General features: G+C 41.5%; 1 protein-coding gene across 1 annotated transcript in view; it reads right to left on the bottom strand.

The window, feature by feature from the left end:
• Positions 1–20,038, bottom strand: part of LOC139389305 (transient receptor potential cation channel, subfamily M, member 3) — a 286,121-nt gene extending 266,083 nt beyond the window's left edge. The window contains 1 exon segment of the mRNA XM_071135930.1: positions 19,844–20,038. Within this exon segment, the coding sequence (XP_070992031.1) occupies positions 19,844–20,038 (195 nt within the window).
• Between the last annotated feature and the right edge of the window lie 424 nt (positions 20,039–20,462).

Below are 20,462 nucleotides of genomic sequence, written 5' to 3'. Positions count from 1 at the left end.
GTTGAAAATGCACCCCTCCAAACCTATTTATATCGCATACGCGATAATGGCATTTATCGCATATTAAATACTCAATTAAGGGACTGTTTCAAATACTTTGTCAGCAAACTCAATGGACTAATGTTGTATAATTACATCAATATCTATGTTATGGACATAAAATATATTAAAAAGTTGTTTTCAGCAACTGGTATGTTTTAATTCACTTGTCATATTGGCAGGTTTTCTAGCAACAAACTATTTAGCTAGCTTCTAGCCTATTGTTTGATTTGCAATGCGATCTCCTTGTAATGAACAGTGTCGAGTGTCCTGACAAGAAGGCAAACTTTTCTAGCTATGCCAGGCAAAATTGGGCATTATCAGCTCATTATTATGGATGTATCCAAACGAATGTCAATAGAAAACAGTTACTTTGCTGTTATTCTGGCTGCAAAGGTCGTAACAGTGTAGCCATAGCTACACAGTGTAGCCAAGCATAGGATATGAACATTGCCAGCGAGCATTGTAATGGAACATAAAGAACGAACTAATCGAACGAATGACTGGGTCGTGTCTCTAGAAACCAAAAGATGAGAGAGTATGAATTTTCTAATATAATTCAAAATAAAAAATGGAAAAAATGTATTTCTACAGTTAAATGTTTGCTTATAGTATTGTTGTCTTCGGCAACTGTGGTATAAGCAAGATAAACAGCTTAAACAAACGCAACGGAATAAACTTTGCAGTTATTCTGGCTGCAGAGGTTGTGACTGTGTAGCCATAGCTAGTTGGCTGGCTAGCTAGCAGCAAGCAAGGAATTTCCAAGCTGCTTAAAGGCACAGTCAACTTAGTGTATGTACACTTCTGACCCACTGGAATTGTGATACAGTGAAATAAGTGAAATACTCTGCCTGTAAACAATTGTTGGAAAAATGACTTGTGTCATGCACACAGTAGATGTCCTAACCGACTTGCCAAAACTATAGTTTGTTTACAAGAAATTTGTAGAGTGGTTGAAAAACAATTTTTAATGACTCCAACCTAAGTGTATGTAAACTTCTGACTTCAACTGTAGTTTCAGAAATGTAGCATTACCTGATAATTTATGTATCTGTATATAACAAGAAAAATAATTTCAATAGATATCCTTACATGATATGTAATATTCATCCTCGTATATCTGATCTAAAATGGGCTAAATCCAACTCACTAAATGTCAAGCGCCCAAATTATTTTACCTGTTCACGTGCTACTTCACGCGAAGGTGACATATCTGAGCATACATTTGTACCAAATTCAGTTGTAGGCTAAACAAAGATTGGTAAGGCAAACATCGTCATATTTAATCCAAGTTGCTCTTTCCAAAGCACATCTCTGCTATTTCTGTTTTAAAACATGCAGCATAGCAAATGTAGAGCTCCAATCACAACACCTGTTTTCTGTAAAGATGCTAAGTAGGCCAATCTTTGTTAAACATTTATTTGATATATTTTAATAAGAGTTGTATGGGTGCGGATTGGGTCGTCAGCGGCTGTCCATCGCAGTCCAGACCCAACATGATGGTAGTGTTGGTCTGTGATCCACTCTAAACTGTCAATGCAGAAATCAAATTATGTCAACATTGCAAGAAAATATTGTTATTTAACATAACCATACCACAAGGAAGCTTCGCTACCTGCTTCATTCATGACAAGAAAACTAGCTGGAACAAGCTAGCTAGCTAGACAAGTTTCTAGTTAGCTAGCTAGCTGGTTGGTTAGTTGGTTAGCTGGCTAGTTTATATTAACCAGTAATAGAAAAATATACCTAAACATTTTTTAAACGTTAGCTGTCACATTGAAAGGGGGGGGGGGGGGGGGTAGCAAAAAATTATCCCTGAAGGCAATTCTGTTACTTGTTAGCTAGCTAGGCTACCAGTTATCTTTTACAGCCCTATCAAGCATAGCTAGCCCTACTGACTGCTGGCCAAATTAGCTAATGTTCTTGATTCTAGTTACTGAGGATAAATAAAACTAATCAAATTAGCTACTCACTATGGCGAAAACTTTTTTAAGGTATTTTCTGAACAGCTTCTCAGTTCGACCAGACACCATTTACACACTCATGTGTGGCACCCAGATCTCAGGATATCTAATGAGTCAATACCTGGCCACACCATGTATGATATCTGAAGGGAATCCAAAAATGATTAGTGCATTACAGAAAAATATGGATTTCATGTTTGTTAAATTATTGGGCATGTGCTGAAACCTCAGAAATGCATCTGAAATCATCCTTATTTTCAGCATATCAAAAAGTATGTCAAGAGAAGCATATCTATATAGCTTCATAACTGGAATGTGCTAAGAAAACACATATTTGCAATGTATACAGTTGGTATTTGTCAACATGAAGAGAGAAAATAGGATGTTCCATATCTCAGGATATTAAATGAGTCCTTATCTGGCCATAGGAAATGTCCATGTGTGATATTCAGAGTAATTCCAACATCATGAATGTCTAAAAGACACATTTGGATTCAGAATTTGTCAGGAAATGGTGCATATGCACAAAACTCAAAATATGCATTCGAAATGGTATGTGTTCTGTAGAATATCAAAAATGTGTCATATCCTGATATGGACCCTTTTTGCCGAGTGACATATTAGAAACGGTCCTTTTAATTGAGTCTCCAATATGGAATAAATGACATTATTACATATGCGATGTAAAGTATCAGTCAAACATTTGGACACAACTACTCATTCAAGGGTTTTTCTTTATTTTACTATTTTCTACATTGTAGAATAATAGTGAAGACACTACAACTATGAAATAACGTATATGGAATCATATAGTGACCCAAAAAGTGTTAAACAAATCAGAATATATTTTATATTTTAAATTATTCAAAGTAGCCACTTTGCACTGATGACAGCTTTGCACACTCTTGGTATTCTCTCAACCAGTTTCATGAGGTAGTCACCTGGAATGCATTTCAATTAACAGGTGTGCCTTGTTAAAAGTTAATTTGTGGAATTTATTTACTTCTTAATGCGTTTGAGCCAATCAGTTGTATTGTGACAAGGTAGGGGTGATATACAGAAGATAGCCCTATTTTCTAAAACACCAAGTCCATATTATGGCAACAACAGCTCAAATAAGCAAAGAGAAACAACAGTGCATCATTACTTTAAAACATGAAGGTCAGTCAATGCGGTAAATGTCAAGAACTTTAAAAGTTTCTTCAAGTGCAGTTGCAAAAGAATCAAGCGCTATGATGAAGCTGGCTCTCGTGAGGACCGGCACAGGAAGGGGAGACCCAGAGTTACCTCTGCTGCAGAGGATAAGTTCATTAGAGTTAATAATTGATTAAAACCCAGACATAGACATACATACTTTTTCAAGAATATACCTTTATTATTATTCCCAGCAAACCCTACTGCCGATCCCCCAATTGAAGTAAACTAATAAACAGGGAAGCTATGTTAGCTAGCTGGCTATGACTATCCAACACAACACTGTAACTCTTACTCGTCAAGGTAAGCTTTTTGTTTTACTAATTTATTGCCACCGGGGCACGCCGTTGTAACTGCTAAACTTATTTTTGATCTGCTTACTGACTGTACACTGTAACGTTACTGCATGTTTGTAGCGGGTATACTAACGTGTTATTTCTATTAGCTATGTTGACTATGAAGTTACTTTAGCTAATATGGTGACAACAATGTAGGCTGTGTGCAGCGGTTATGATATGGTTTGGCTTGGAAAGTTTTTTTTTTTCTAGTCACTTGCAGCTGATGTGTTGTGCATTGAAGTCCACAAGCGAAGGGAAAAGGTCCGAGGAGGGGAGTGCATAGAAGCAAGAAGGAATACAATGTGGCTGCTAAGAAAGTGAACTGTGTTTACCTGTGATCAGGGATGTATTCATTCCTCCGATTCTGTTGCAAAATGTTTCTGAAAAATATAAGCAAGCTGAACTAAATGGGAATCAACATACCTGGACTTATCCAATAGAAACTCTTGTTTGCAACTGTTGGAATGATTACACCCTAGAACATCTAGTTGCATGCAAGAATGTGCAAGGTGGTATTGAATATGTCATTGTCTGTCCATGTGTCACTCTCTGTCACCTCTCGACCTGTGTGCACCTACTTTGTAAACTTTCATTCATAGGCTAGGTTGTAGCAGCCTCATGATGGGTATAGGGGAAATAACAGTATCGTGTAGTAGTCTAAATCTGTCAATGTTACATTGAACTGGTTGAATGGAATATAAATGACAGTCATCCAATATGCTGTTATAGAAATTAGGCCATGCTCATTAGAAGAAAAAAAATCGTCTTCCCTCATATTAAATGGCACTGAGTGCCGCTAGTGCCTTTATAAAGTGCTTAGATGTTTATTTTCGGACCTATTTCATGACATCCACATGCAATCATAGTTATGTGGAATCTCAATCACTGAAGAAGGTCTAACCGAACTACCGCCTGGGAGGCATGTGCTTCTGCATATGAAGCGTTTTGGAATAGTCAATACAATTTAATTACTGGGTATACACATACTGTATTATATCATCATAACACAATTCACTGGCAGAAGGCGACACTAAATCTGTTTTGAAGAGGTTGAGAATCTCTCCCTGTCAAGCATATTCAGCGTGATACCATAATGTGCAGTGTATGCACACATTATTTTGTCTAGTCAAACAGACACCATTTCAGAAGAAACAAGCATGATTAAGCATGATTAAGATCAGGTGTGGCCAATTAGTGGGCTCAGCCAACATACCTTAACACACTTAACAAGATAGAGGATAGAGAGAGTTTTGTTGATGCTGAGAACGGAATGGATTCTTAGAATGTTACTACATTTTTGTGGTGTTTTTCTTAACGTTCTCTGAACATTTAAAAAAAAACTTTAAATAGAATCATGAGAAAACCTGTAGTAAACGTAATGCTGAAGTACTGAAATTCTCAAAGAAGAACGTTGTTTCTTAACGTTCTCAGAACAATGTGAGAACATTACTTTAAATAGAACCATGAGAAAAGCATGTGTGTGTGCGAGTGCATGTGTGTGTGCGAGTGCATGTGTGTGTGCGAGTGTGTGTGTGTGTGTGAAATCAAATCACATTTTATTTATCATATGCTTTATCATATGCAGGTGTAAACTAACTGCACAACAATGGAGAGAGAAAAATGATTAAATAAAACAGTTTCCTCATCAATCTACACAATACCCCATAATGCAAAGCAAAAACAGATTTTTTTTTTTTACAAATAATAAAATATGGCGGGGGGGGGGGGGGGGGGGGTGGCGGGGGGGGGGGGGGGGGGGGACTGCAACATTCAGCAGTGAGGTGTGGTGGAGGAGACGGAAGTAGGTGGCTAGTACAGATGTGCCCATCTGGCAGTGCCAGTGCTAAGCTATATCCCCTGTCACCAAATGGAACTCAGAAAAACACAGGGAAACACAGATTAGCTTCACAGCTAAGGATGATTTAATCCCCGGAGTCAACAAACTATGTCCAGATATAGCTCTAAATCAAGGATCCAGTCATGAAAAGTCATTCAGTATAACACTGAAGTTACAGTGGCATAGAGTGGCTCTTTAACACTAAAGCTACAGTAATGCAAAGTGAGTGGCTACTGTAATAATGCACAACAACTACTGTATAATTTCAAGTCAAATTCTTTCTGGCAACTCTTACATGCCTGGTAAAAGAATGGTTAAACCTTACATAGTTTTCCTCTATCCTGTCAAATCAATGTGTTATCAATTTATGTTATTCATCAGCACAAACTCCAAAGCAAATCGGGGGGAGAAAAATAGGTTTATTCAGAGAGGACAAATCAAGATGCTATGCTGGGTGGTATATGTTCAGATGTCCAGTCTCCCCTGTCCTCAGCTTTTCCCCACCGAACAAAGGAACAGGATGCCATTTATAACCCCCCACCCTAGCCTGGGGTTGACCAATCAGAAGTCCTTGCAGTACAACTTGGCCAATGGCCAAATAACCAGTATCCTGCTCCCGACTCAATGTACAGACCAATGAAAACGTGGCACACGTAGCACACGTCGCTCTGAGTTCAGGAGTGACTTTCCACAGATTCTAACAGATGTTGAACTGAAACCCAACTCCTATTTACAATTCGCTATTGACCATTAGTACTCTAGTTTTTAGTCCTCTTGTCCTCTGCGTTGTGTATTTATCTTCAACATATTCTTATAATAGCTTACTTGGTGAAAGGATTTAGACCACAGATATTTTGGCTGAGCCTTCTGTGACAATGACATTTTGACAAGCACTTTACGAAATCTGGAATTGAATGCTTTTTCAACCCAAACTCCATAGGGTCAAGCTGGTCAAGTCTGGTTCACCTTGGCTCAGTCTGATTCTGCCTGGTGGGATGATTGCTTTTTAATGTTTAGTTTAGGCCTTGCTGCCTCCGGGGCAGCTCCTGCCCACTGATCTGGATGAACTCAGCCAGTCAGGTGAAACGAATGGTTACCATGATAAAACCCCTGGGACAGAGCAAATGGATCTATTTTCTCTGTCACCACTCCCACTCTCATCCCTGTGCCCCATCAATATCGCTAGCCTACCGCACTCTGGATAAAAACAAAATGCCACGCTCGCCTGACATAAATTCTGCATTAGTCGTCGAGACCACAGCGTTGTCAGGGTGACAGTGTATTTAGCATTTAATAGGAATGGGTGTAATAAAAGTGAACCCTGAGGCACGTAGCTAAGGTAATAGCCTTTATGACAGCATGTACTTCCCGGCCATCGCACCTGGACGTGCTTTGCAACATGCAGCCAGCAGCCTGAAGCAGAGCGTGCGGCAGGTGTGTTTCTAGCACACCGGGGTTGTATTCATTTGGCACAACGGACTGAAACGGCTTGAGGTACAATCTGAACTCGTCCAATTTTTTGGGTTCTGTTGCACAATGTTTTGAAACATTTTGCTGCTGTGTTCCCTATTGAACATTACCTAAGACAGGACATCCCTGGGTCGTTCCATGAAAAGTTTTGCATCCTTTTGATAATTTAAGTAGAAATAGAGCACCAATATTGCATTTTTTAAGCCTGTTATATTACATTTTTATGAAGTTGAACATGTGCTCTTTATGACAGAATGTTCAAATTAGGTGAAATATAGTACCAGTCAAAAGTTTGTACACACCTACTCATTCCAGGGTTTTTCTTTATTTTTACTATTTTCCACATTGTAGAATAATAGTGAAGACATCAACACTATGAAATAAAACGTATGGAATCATGTAGAACCCAAAAAAGTGTTAAACAAATCAAAATATATTTTATATTTTAGGTTCTTGGTCAAATATCCCTTACTCAGCCTGGAGGTGTATTGGGTCATTGTCAAATGATAGTCCCATTAACAGGAAATCCGATGGAATGGCGTATCGCTGCAGAATTCTTTGGTAGCCATGCTGGTTAAGTGTGCCTTGAATTCTAAATAAATCACAGACGGTGTCACCAGCAAAGCACCATCACACCTCCTCTTCCATGCTTCACGGTGGGAACCACACATGCGGAGATCATTCGTTCACCTACTCTGCGTCTCACAAAGACACGATGTTTGGAACCAAAAATCTCACATTTGGACTCATCACATTTAAGTTAAGCATTCTTTCAAAAAAGTATATTTTAAGTATATTTTCTTGAGTATACTCTCAGGAAGCATGTTCCTCAGCTGTGGATGTTCCCTTATGTGGATTTCCGAAAGTACTTTAAAACACCTTATTGACACTGAAATTATACTTATAGTGTGCTTGATCAATCACAAGCAGAGTTTCATAAAATAATATATTTGCTTCAACCAAAAAAACAACTCCAAGTGTATTTTGAATGAATATACTAAATTACAATTAAAGCATATGACATTGAAGTACACTTTTAATGAGTGTGTTTAAGCATAATGATAGTGAACAAAAAAATGTAAAACAATGCATTTAAAGGTTGATGATAGTATATTTATAGTATACATAAAGAATAAAAAACAATTAATTTAAAGTACACGTTTAAGAAGTGTATTGGCAGTTTATGATAGTATATGTATAGTATATTAAAATATTTAAAGTACACTTTTAATAAGTGCATTGAAGTGTGATGGTATATTTATAGTATTCTTAAGATATACTAGAAAAGAACATCTCATATTTGAAGTATGGAACTAGCCCTGTGGCAGTCATGAAATTATGTCAGCCGGTGATTGTCAAGCAAATAACTGCCAGTATCACAGTGATTGACCGTTAATTAACATAAACTCATTTGGCATCTCCTGGCTTCCACGCATAGCCTACAAGCCACTGATGCAGACCTTTGGAACTACTACATTTTTAAAAAGTCTAATAAATCCATGTAATATAGCTTACACCGTCACAACAAATCCATTATTTATTTTAGACAGGTCCAAAGAAACATGAAATGAAGAAAATGTAGTATATTTCAGAAGAACAGAATAGCATACTCAAATCAGGCTTCATTTGCCACACGCGCCGAATACAACAAGTGTAGACTTCACCGTGAAATGCTTACTTACAAGCCCTTATCCAACAGCGCAGTTCAAGTAGAAGAAAATATTTACCAAGTAGGATCAAATAAAAAGTAATAATAAAAAGTAACACAATAAGAATAACAATAACGGGGCTATATACTGGGGGCACCGGTACCAAGTCAGTGTGCAGGGGTACAGGCTAGTTGAGGTAATCTGTACATGTAGGTGGGGTGAAGTGATTATGCATAGGTAACAAACAAACAGTGAGTAGCAGCATTGTACAAGGGGGGATCAATGAAAATTGTCCGGTGGCGATTTTTATGAATTGTTCAGCAGTCTAATGGCTTGGGGGTAGAAGCTGTTGAGGAGCCTTTTGGTCCTAGACTTGGCACTCCAGTACTGCTTTCCGTGCGGTAGCAGAGACAACAGTCTATAACTTGGGTGACTGGAGTCTCTGACAATTTTATGGGTTTTCCTCTGACACCAGCTATTATATAGGTCATGGATGACAGGAAGCTTGGCCCCAGTGATGTACTGGGCCGTTCCTACTACCCTCTGTAGCGCCTTACTGCTGAGCAGTTGCCATAACAGGTGGTGATGCAACCGGTCAGGATGCTCTCGATGGTGCAGCTCTAGAACCTTTTGAGGATCTGGGGGCCCATGCCAAATCTTTTCAGTCTCCTGAGGGGGAAAATGTTTTCTCATGCCCTCTTCATGACTGTCTAGGTATGTTTGGACCATGATAGTTCGTTGGTGATGTGGACACCAAGGAACTTGAAACTCTCGACCCGCTCCAGCCCCGTCGACTTTAATGGGGGCCTGTTCGGCCAGCCTTTTCCTGTAGTTCACGATCAGCTCCTTTGTCTTGCTCACATTGAGGGAGAGGTTGTTGTCCTGGCACCACACTGCCAGTTCTCTGACCTCCTCTCTATAGGCCGTCTCATCGTTGTCAGTGATCAGACCTACCACTGTTGTGTCGTCAGCAAACTTAATGAAGGTGTTGCAGTCGTGTTTGGCCACGCAGTCGTGAGTGAACAGGGAATGCAGGAGGGGACTAAGTACACACCCCTGAGGGGCCCCAGTGTTAAGGATCAGTGTGGCAGACGTGTTGTTGCCTACTCTTACCACCTAGGGGCAGCCCGTCAGGAAGTTCAGGATCCAGGTACAGAGGGAGGTGTTTAGTGTCCTTAGCTTAGTGATGAGCTTCCTGGGCACTATGTTGTTGAACACTGAGCTGTAGTCAATGAACAGCATTCTCACATAGGTGTTCCTTTTGTCCAGGTGAGAAAGGGTGGTGTGGAGTGTGATTGAGATTGCGTCATCTGTGGATCTGTTGGGGCGGTGAGTGGGTCTAGGGTATCCAGGAGGATACTGTTGATGTGAGCCATGACCAGCCTTTCAAAGCATTTCATGGCTCACGACGTGAGTGCCACGGGGCGGTAATCATTTAGGCAGGTTACGTTTGCTTCCTTCGGCACAGGGACTATGCTAGTCTGCTTGAAACATGTAGGTATTACAGACTCGGTCAGGGAGAGGTTGAAAATGTCAGTGAAGAGACTTGACAGTTGGTCCGCGCATGCTTTGAGTGTACGTTCTGGTAATATGTCTGGCCCAGAACAGCTGGTGCTCTCGTGCATGCTTCAGTGTTGCTTGCCTCGAAGCGAGCATAAAATGCATTTAGCTCATCTGGTAAGCTCCCGTCACAGGACAGTTCGTGTCTGGGTTTCCCTTTGTAGTCCGTAATAGTTTTCAATCCCTGCCACATCCGACGAGCGTCAGAGCAGGTGTAGTAGGATTCAATCTTAATCTTGTATTGAAGCTTTGCTTGTTTGATGGTTCGTCTGAGGGAATAGTGGGATTTCTTATAAGTGTCCGGATTAGTCTCCTGCTCCTTGAAAGTGGCAGCTCTAGCCTTTAGCTCGATGCAGATGTTGCCTGTAATCCATGGCTTCTGGTGGGGTTATATACGTACAGTCACTGTGGGGACGACGTCATCGATGCACTTATTGATGAAGTCGATGGTGGTGTATTCCTCAATGCCATTGGATTAATCGCGGAACATATTCAAGTCTGTGCTAGCTACACAGTCCTGTATTGTAGCATCCGTGTCATCTGACCACTTCCATATTGAGAGAGTCACTGGTACTTCCTGCTTTAGTTTTTGCTTGTAAGCAGGAATCAGGAGGAGATAATTGTGATCAGATTTGCCAAGGAGGGCGGGGGAGAGCTTTGGACGCGTCCCTGTGTGTGGAATAAAGGTTGCCTAAGATTATTTTTCCCTGGTTGCACATGTGAAACTCAACTTGGTTAAACTGATTTAAGTTTGCCTGCATTAAAGTCCCCAGCCACTAGCAGCGCCGCTTCTGAGTGAGCATTTTCGTCTTTGATTATGTCCTTATAGAGTTGGTTGAAGCGGTCTTAGTGCCAGCTTCGCTTTGTGGTGGTAAATAGACGGCTACGAATAATACAGATGAGAACTCTCTTGGTAGATAGTGTGGTCGACACCTTATCATAAGGTTACACTATCTCAGGCGAGCAATACCTTGAGACTTCTTTAATATTAGACATCGCGCACCAGCTGTTATTGACAAAAAGTCACACACCTCCACCCTTCGTCATACCAGAGGTAGCGTCTCTGTTCTGCCGGTACATGGAAAATCATGCCAGCTCTACAGTATATTGTCTGTTTCTTCATTCAGCCACAAAATGTTAGAGTTTCTAATGTCTCGTTGGTAGGATAATCTTAATAGTAGGTCATCAATTTTATTTTGTAATGATTGCATGTTAGCAAGGAGAATGGAAGGCATTGGGAGTTCACTGGCTCACCTCCGGCTACTCAGAAGGATCCCCGATCTGCGTCTCCTGCGTCCGTCTTTTCTTCACGCAAAAGGCGTGGATCTGAGCCTGTTCCAGTGAAAGCAGGATATCCTTCTCGTCCGGCTCGTTAAAGGAAACAGTTTCTTCCAGTCTGCGGTGAGTAATCGCTTTTGTGATGTTTCAAAGTTATTTCAGGTCATAAGAGATGGTAGCAGCAACATTATGTCCACAATAAGTTAAACAACTCGCAAAAAAATAACAAAATTGCACAATTGTTTGGGAGAATGTAAAACGTCAGCCATGTTCTTTGGTGCCATCTTGATACCATATCTTGATACTCTGAGTTGTCCTCATGTTAGGTCTTACAGTTTTGTCCCATCACTGCAACTCCCATACGGACTCGGGAAATGCGAAGGTCAAGAGCCGTGTGTCCTCCGAAACACAACCCAACCAAGCAGCACTGCTTCTTGACACAATGCCCACTTAACCCGGAAGCCAGCCACATCAATGTGTCAGAGAAAACACCATGCACCCGGCGACCGTGTCAGTGTGTACTGTACCCGGCCCGCCACAGGAGTTGCTAGTGCGCGATGGGACAAGGACATCCCTGCAGGCCAAACCCTCCCCTAACCCGGACGACGCTGGGCCAATTGTGCGCTGCCCCATTGGTCTCCCGGTCGTGGCTGGCTGTGACAGAGCCTGGACTCAAACCCAGAATCACTAGTGGCACAGCTAGCACTGCCATGTAGTGCCTTAGACCCCTGTGCCACTCGGGATGCCCTTATCCAATTCCGAGGTGCATATTGAAGATATTGGAAGATTTGTCCACATTTAATTTTCGTCAGCCAACAAGATGAGTAGGCCTAACGAACCGCAAAAGCACTACCTTTTGTCAATCTACTATCCCCCATCGTACAAAAGTTGACCTATTGTATTCTATTTCTTTTTAACCCTTTTTCTCCCCAATTTCATGATATCCAACAGGAGTCTCTAGTGCGCGATGGAACAAAGACATCCCTGCCGGCCAAACCCTCCCCTAACCCAGACGACACTGAGCCAATTGTGCGCCGCCTCATGGGTCTCCAGGTCGCGGCCGGCTGCGACACAGCCCGGGATCGAACCCGGATTTGTAGTGACACATCGAGCACTGTGATGCAGTGCCTTAGACTGCTGCGCCACTCGGGAGGCCCAAACTATTCTATTCTGTGTGAGAAATAAATATTCCAAACATAGTCTGAGACACTTGTGGGATAGGATAGATCCCAAATATTACAACCATTAGCATCTAAGCATTGAAGCTGACACAACAGATCAGAACGTTTAACTTAAAATGTTGATAAACTATCAGGCTATTTCTTTACATTATAAGTGCAGCAATGCACACACAGCAGTAGGCTATAAGCAATCAATTAGCTGTAAAATACCATTCTCAAAAGTGACCTCAAATGCCATAATGCATGTAATGCTTTTATTACAAAAGTGCATTTTTATGGCGAAAAATTGTCTTCCCCAAATTTGAACCTCACGCGCTGCATATGTATTCCAGTTAGGCTCTACACCCATTGTAAAGTGGTTAATGTGCTTCATTTTAAGAAGTTAATTTGGCCACTTTAGTTGTGATACAAACCAGATCAAAACATATGGGCTAGGCTACATTTAGGTTTGCAACTATGATTTGAAAAAGTCGCCAAAAAAGGCATGCGCTGTTTCCTGCCTTACTGCACTCAAACTGGGCATCATTCACAAGTGATAATATATCATTCACAAGTGATAGGCCAATATTGTCACCCATCAGACTATTCTTGATTTAATATTGATTAGAGGGACACTAATGACCATCAGCAGCATCAGAGCATGGAGAAGCCTAAATACCGTGACTGCCGGTGAAGCAGTAATACAAATCAAATCAAATTTTATTGGTCACGTCACTTGATTAGCAGACGTTATTGCGGGTGTAGTGAAATGCTTGTGCTTCTAGCTCCGACAGCGCAATAATATCTAACAAGTAATATCTAGCAAATTACACAACATATACCCAATACACACAAATCTAAGTAGGAATGAATTAAGACTATATGCATATGGAAGAGTGATGTCAGAGTGGAACGGACTAAGATACAGTAGAATAGTATAGAAAACAGTATATACAGTGCCTTGCGAAAGTATTCGGCCCCCTTGAACTTTGCGACCTTTTGCCACATTTCAGGCTTCAAACTTTAAGATATAAAACTGTATTTTTTTGTGAAGAATCAACAACAAGTGGGACACAATCATGAAGTGGAACGACATTTATTGGATATTTCAAACTTTTTTAACAAATCAAAAACTGAAAAATTGGGTGTGCAAAATTATTCAGCCCCTTTACTTTCAGTGCAGCAAACTCTCTCCAGAAGTTCAGTGAGGATCTCTGAATGATCCAATGTTGACCTAAATTACTAATGATGATAAATACAATCCACCTGTGTGTAATCAAGTCTCCGTATAAATGCACCTGCACTGTGATAGTCTCAGAGGTCCGTTAAAAGCGCAGAGAGCATCATGAAGAACAAGGAACACACCAGGCAGGTCCGAGATACTGTTGTGAAGAAGTTTAAAGCCGGATTTGGATACAAAAAGATTTCCCAAGCTTTAAACATCCCAAGGAGCACTGTGCAAGCGATAATATTGAAATGGAAGGAGTATCAGACCACTGCAAATCTACCAAGACCTGGCCGTCCCTCTAAACTTTCCGCTCATACAAGGAGAAGACTGATCAGAGATGCAGCCAAGAGGCCCATGATCACTCTGGATGAACTGCAGAGATCTACAGCTGAGGTGGGAGACTCTGTCCATAGGACAACAATCAGTCGTATATTGCACAAATCTGGCCTTTATGGAAGAGTGGCAAGAAGAAAGCCATTTCTTAAAGATATCCATAAAAAGTGTTGTTTAAAGTTTGCCACAAGCCACCTGGGAGACACACCAAACATGTGGAAGAAGGTGCTCTGGTCAGATGAAACCAAAATTGAACTTTTTGGCAACAATGCAAGACATTATGTTTGGCGTAAAAGCAACACAGCTCATCACCCTGAACACACCATCTCCACTGTCAAACATGGTGGTGGCAGCATCATGGTTTGGGCCTGCTTTTCTTCAGCAGGGACAGGGAAGATGGTTAAAATTGATGGGAAGATGGATGGAGCCAAATACAGGACCATTCTGGAAGAAAACCTGATGGAGTCTGCACAAGACCTGAGACTGGGACGGAGATTTGTCTTCCAACAAGACAATGTTCCAAAACATAAAGCAAAATCTACAATGGAATGGTTCAAAAATAAACATATCCAGGTGTTAGAATGGCCAAGTCAAAGTCCAGACCTGAATCCAATCGAGAATCTGTGGAAAGAACTGAAAACTGCTGTTCACAAATGCTCTCCATCCAACCTCACTGAGCTCGAGCTGTTTTGCAAGGAGGAATGGGAAAAAATGTCAGTCTCTCGATGTGCAAAACTGATAGAGACATACCCCAAGCGACTTACAGCTGTAATCGCAGCAAAAGGTGGCGCTACAAAGTATTAACTTAAAGTGGCTGAATAATTTTGCACACCCAATTTTTCAGTTTTTGATTTGTTAAAAAAGTTTGAAATATCCAATAAATGTCGTTCCACTTCATGATTGTGTCCCACTTGTTGTTGATTCTTCACAAAAAAATACAGTTTTATATATGTATGTTTGAAGCCTGAAATGTGGCAAAAGGTCGCAAAGTTCAAGGGGGCCGAATACTTTCGCAAGGCACTGTACATATGAGATGAGTAATGCCAGATATGTAAACATTAAGTGACTAAAATACCGTAGAATACTATAGATTACAGAATATACATATGAGATGAGTAATGCCTGATATGTAAACATTATTAAAGTGACTAGTGTTCCATTCCTTAAAGTGGCCAGTGATTTCTAGTCTATGCCTATAGGCAGCCTCTAATGTGCTAGTGATGGCTGCTTAACAGTCTGATGGCCATGAGATAGAAGCTGTTTTTCAGTCTCTCGGTCCCAGCTTTGATGCACCTGTACTGACCTCGCCATCTGGATGATAGCGGGGTGAACAGGCAGTGACTCGGGTGGTTGATGTCCTTGGTCACTAACAGCCCTAGGTAGAACCCTTTTGGGTTCCATGTAGAACTTTCCTTTTGGGTTCATGTAGAACCCTTTCTATAGAGGGTTCTACATGGAACCCAAAAGGGTTCAACCTGGAACCAAAAAGGGATATTCTATAGGGACAGCCAAATAACTATTTTGGAACCCTTTTTTTTAAAGAGTGTATCCAACCCCTCAGAGTGAGCTCCATTCAGAACCATGCCCCATATCATTACCGTAATCATGCATTTATTCAACACATTCTGACTTCCTTCACTCCAATAAGGCATGATGTCTTCCCAGCAAGTTCTCCCACCAGATAAAACTTACCAACAAGCATTAATGCTAAAACAAACCCTCATGGATAAATAACTTATTCTGTTTCCAAGTTACTGTTGCCAAGGGTGTCCATGGACAACCCCCCACCTTCCAATCCAAGCACTACCACTCCAGCACCATGTTCTAAAAGCATGTGTGCTGTAAGGCGAAGAAGATGTTAATTAGAACATACAGTATCTGTGTTCCATTCCTAGTGGTGCAGTGCTGTGCTCAGTGCATACATTTTTGAAAGGGCCACCTATCATCAATGGAGCGTAAAATCAAAAGTATGTGGAAAAAAAGCTTGTTCAAAGAAATCTGTGTATTTCATAAGAAATTCATTTAGTTCAGTTTGACCCAATATAAATTGTGTTTTTTGTTGTTGTTGCTTTGCCTCATTTGTAGTCAGAGGATGGTTGGGGATCGGTGTCTTTAGGCACCCAGTGATCTGTCTCTTAGATGGCTCTCTCGGTTTCATGCATCGAACTAGCCATTTTCCCTTTAATTAGAGAGAAGCGTTCCTTGAGGCTAATGATTTACAAATTGGCTAATCTTAGTCCGCAGTGAAATACTACTGAATTCAAATCTGTCTCATACAGTTTCTTAAAAGGCCCTATTTGACAGTTTTGATAATGCAAATGAGTGATATATGAAGAAGAATAGCACTTATGATTCTGAATACCTCAAATTTTGTTAATCTTAACCCCATCATAATCTAAAATATACCATTGTTTTACTCCCTTATTAACCCTTAGCCAAAAATTGTCGTGCCCCCTGAAAATCAAGTGAACATAATACAAAAATCCCCATCAAAAAGTCTGTTGACGATAGTGATACAGTGCATTCAGAAAGTATTCAGACCACTTGACTTTTTCCACAATTTGTAACATTACAGCCTTATTCTAAAATTGATTAAATGTGTTTTTTCCCACTCATCAATCTACATACAACCCATAATGACAAATCAAAAACACTTTTTAATTTTTTTTTAGCAAAAACATTTTTTTTTAATTTACAGAAAAATCACATTTACATAAGTATTCAGATCCTTTAATCTGTTGAAGCACATTTGGCAGTGATTACAGCCTTGTGTCTACTTTGGTATGATGCTAAAAGCTTGGCACACCTGTATTTGGGAAGTTTCTCCCATTCTTCTCTGCAGATCCTCTCAAGCTCTGTCAGGTTGGATGAGGAACGTCGCTGCACAGCTATTATCAGGTTTTTCTAGAGATGTTAGATTGGGTTCAAGTCCGGGCTCTGGCTGGGCCGCTCAAGGACATGCAGAAACTTGTCAGGAAGCCACTCCTGTGTTGTCTTGGCTGTGTGCTTAGGGTCGTTGCTGCAGTCAAAGGTCCTGAGTGCTCTGGAGCAGGTTTTCATCAAGGATCTCTCTGTACTTTGCTCTGTTCATCTTTCCCTCGATCCTGACTAGTCTCCCATTCCCTGCCACTGAAAAACATCCCAACAGCATGATGCTGCCACCACCGTGCTTCACCGTAGTGATGGTATTGGCCAGGTGATAAGCTGTGCTTGGTTTCCACCAGACATGACGCTTGGCATTCATGTCAAAGAGTTCAATCTTGGTTCCTTTAGGTGCTTTTTGGCATACTCCAAGTGGGCTGTTATGTGCCTTTTCCTGAGGAGTGGCTTCCGTCTGGCCACCTGATTGGTGATGTACTGCAGAGTCGGTTGTCCTTCTGGTATTGGTGGTGCCTTGGTATCAGCAATGTAGGAATGATGAAGGGATGGGGTTGTCGGGGGTGTTGTGTGTGTGGGGGATTATTTTCATCCACCACCACAATTAACATAATCCCCCTGTGAGATTAAATGGTGCTCATTTTAGTCAAGCACCACCAGAGAAAATGAATGTGCTGCTGGCAAGGAATCAGACATTATGATCACTAACAATTACACCACTACAACACATCCCACCGATATAAATGCACGAACCCACATACACAAAAACAAAACAATAATGAGCACCCCTTAGTGTTTTTACGTAGAAAGTTGAGAGGGTATAGTTATGACCTAAATGTGCTGAGCGGAAGGCAACCGCGCCACACCAGATGGCTGTATAGCCTGCAGGGAATTCTCAACGAGATGGCATACACGCACGCACCACAAACATACACGGACGCACACACATTCACACACAGAATCACTCAGACACTCATGATCATAATAGATCATAATGATGAAGGGTCACCTAGCTGGAGCATCGAAGCTTTGAGATCCTCACACTCTCAGCCAACAAATCCCTATGGGGCTAATGCACCTACAGTATTATCTCTCACATACACGTTCTATCGTCACCTGTCCTATTCTCGTCTTTCTATGCTTCTGTGTACACTGACTCAACTCATCACAATCGTTGCTGGTAAAACAGCAGTTATTGTTTCAGCATGTGTCATTTCTCTTTGGACATGGTATTGCATTATTAGCTGTAGTTCTGGGACATTAGTCATAAAATGTCTCAGAGCAGGAGTGCTGATCTAGGATCTAGTTTTTACTTCTAGGTCGTAATGAATAAGATTACATGGACAGGATGGACCTGATTCAATAGCAACACACATGCCCCGCCCACGTGAGGATATCTATTTCCTGTGTTTGAGATGTGCAAAATCCACTTAGTCACTTAAATCTTGCTTGATTGCTTTAATTTTACTCTGGTGACTCTTTCCCACTCTTGCTTGTGCCATTAGGTTGTTCCTGTTAACGTAATGACCACGGAAACATTTGGAATGACCTGTCAAGCACACTCCAGTCATGGCTGAAATAGGCTCAATGGACCACATTGGTTTTCCGTTTGTGGGTGTTGATTTAATAGTGTATTGAAAAAAGCTATGATGTAAAGTATGTATAGATAGGTCTAATCTAGAGCCAAGCATTTTTTATTTAAAATTGTTCAATTACATGGTTGTCCTTCTCTTGACACACCTGTTGAATTATGCAAGAGAATGTGACAACTTGCGGGTGACCGCAGGTCCACATAGTGACAGCAAGCTGCTGGTGGTTGCTGCCTTGTTCCAACCCCTTTATCTTATTTTATTCACGTATGCAAATACACATATCGTTTTCTTTATTTTATACTAAGAAAATGTATACGAGTGCATTAAGAAAAAAAGTTCAATTATACAATAAATGTAATACCTGAATTTCCACCAAAATGCCTGAACTCCATTCATTACTTGTCTGTGTCAGTACAATGTTTTATGTGCTATACTTCAGTTAATATCTAATTGATTTTAAAAGTCTGAGTATCTTCATTCATTGTCCAGCTGTTGCATTTATTAAAATCGTTTTTAAAACCTTTTAACAATTTTGATGACCGTTGCTAGACCCAGGATCAAAACGAGCGCAACAACCCCTGATCTCTCCACGCTCTGCATTTAGGATCATACTGTTGTCAGATGTCTGATGGGGTTTCATAGTCCCTAGCATTCTTTTTGTTGACCTCAATCCAGAAACATCAATAAAGTTCTACATTTCAAAAATAGAACGGAGGACTGGCCCCGAACCAGATCAATCCAGAGTGGTGGCTGACTGCTCCCAGACCCACCGTGGAGAAACTCTCTTCAGTCATACATGCCTGGCCAAACACTTATGAAACTTTAAGCACACACTCTGAAGCCTTGGAGAAGATACCACAGGAGGAAAAGAAGCGTGGTGGGGTTAACCCATATCCTCGTCACAAGTTGCTCTCTTTCTCTGAACCAGGCCCAACTCTATAGCAACTCCAAACTAACCAGCTCGTGGGCTACTCAGCATTCCCAAAAATACACCCATCTCCTCTTTCCATATTCCAGTCTCCCAAAACAAGTTCCCATTCTTCTACGCTTGGAACCATCTCATGAATACTTCCAAAAAACCGGTGTCTTCTCTATTATTCCCAATACCACCATTGCCACTTCTCACTTTCTAATCTCCTCAACAAACCTGCCTCACCGCTGTATGACTTCTCAAACTGGCCCCTCCTCCACCTGTACCCATACAACCAAATTCACTATCCCCTACTTTCCCCCAACCTAGGCCTAACCACCTCCACGCTCAGGGCCCGTGGTATTGTTTGAGCCTGGAGGGGGGAGGGCTCAGTAAGTCCTCTCCATGTCTTACCGGTGGCTGCTGGGAGTTGAGCGCACCCCTCTTGGTGGAGCCCCCCCTGGAGCTAAGCCTCTTCCAGGACTCAGAGAAACGCCCTCTGGTGGTGGGACGTCCCGGCCCCTCTGACGACTCCTCCCGCGTGGAGCACGCACGGTCCCTGCGAATGCCCTCTCTGCGAATATCACCCAATTTCTTCTTAGAAGCCATGTAAAAGCCAGAGAAAGAGCAACCAAAGCCCAGAAGAAGCTACGGCCGCAATAGCTATGAGAGAGTCTGAGACAGTTAGCTACTCAGCGCACACAGCTCTGCAACCTGCTACAGGTGTCAGGTCATCTCCCTTCTGTTATCTTCTCAACTCCTTCTTCTCTTCTCTTGAGGAATGACAAAGGACGCTGTCTGCCCACTGTTGCATGTGATGCTGCTACCTCTGTTGTTGTTGCTGTTTCTCCTACCCGGGAGGTAGAGACAGAGAGAATGGAGGGAAAGAGTGGGAGAGAGAGGCAGGGATAGAGACAGCTTTCTAAAATGGTGAGGCTTCTGTCGGCGCGTGGCTCCTCCTGTTGAATGGAGCACTGCACTGGTTCTTGTGATAGAGAGGCAGAAAGACAAATGTTGTTTTCAGTAAGTCAAT

This window comes from Oncorhynchus clarkii, chromosome 30, assembly GCF_045791955.1.
Source record: "Oncorhynchus clarkii lewisi isolate Uvic-CL-2024 chromosome 30, UVic_Ocla_1.0, whole genome shotgun sequence".
NCBI lineage: Eukaryota > Metazoa > Chordata > Actinopteri > Salmoniformes > Salmonidae > Oncorhynchus > Oncorhynchus clarkii.
This window is presented reverse-complemented; position numbering and strand designations above follow the sequence as displayed.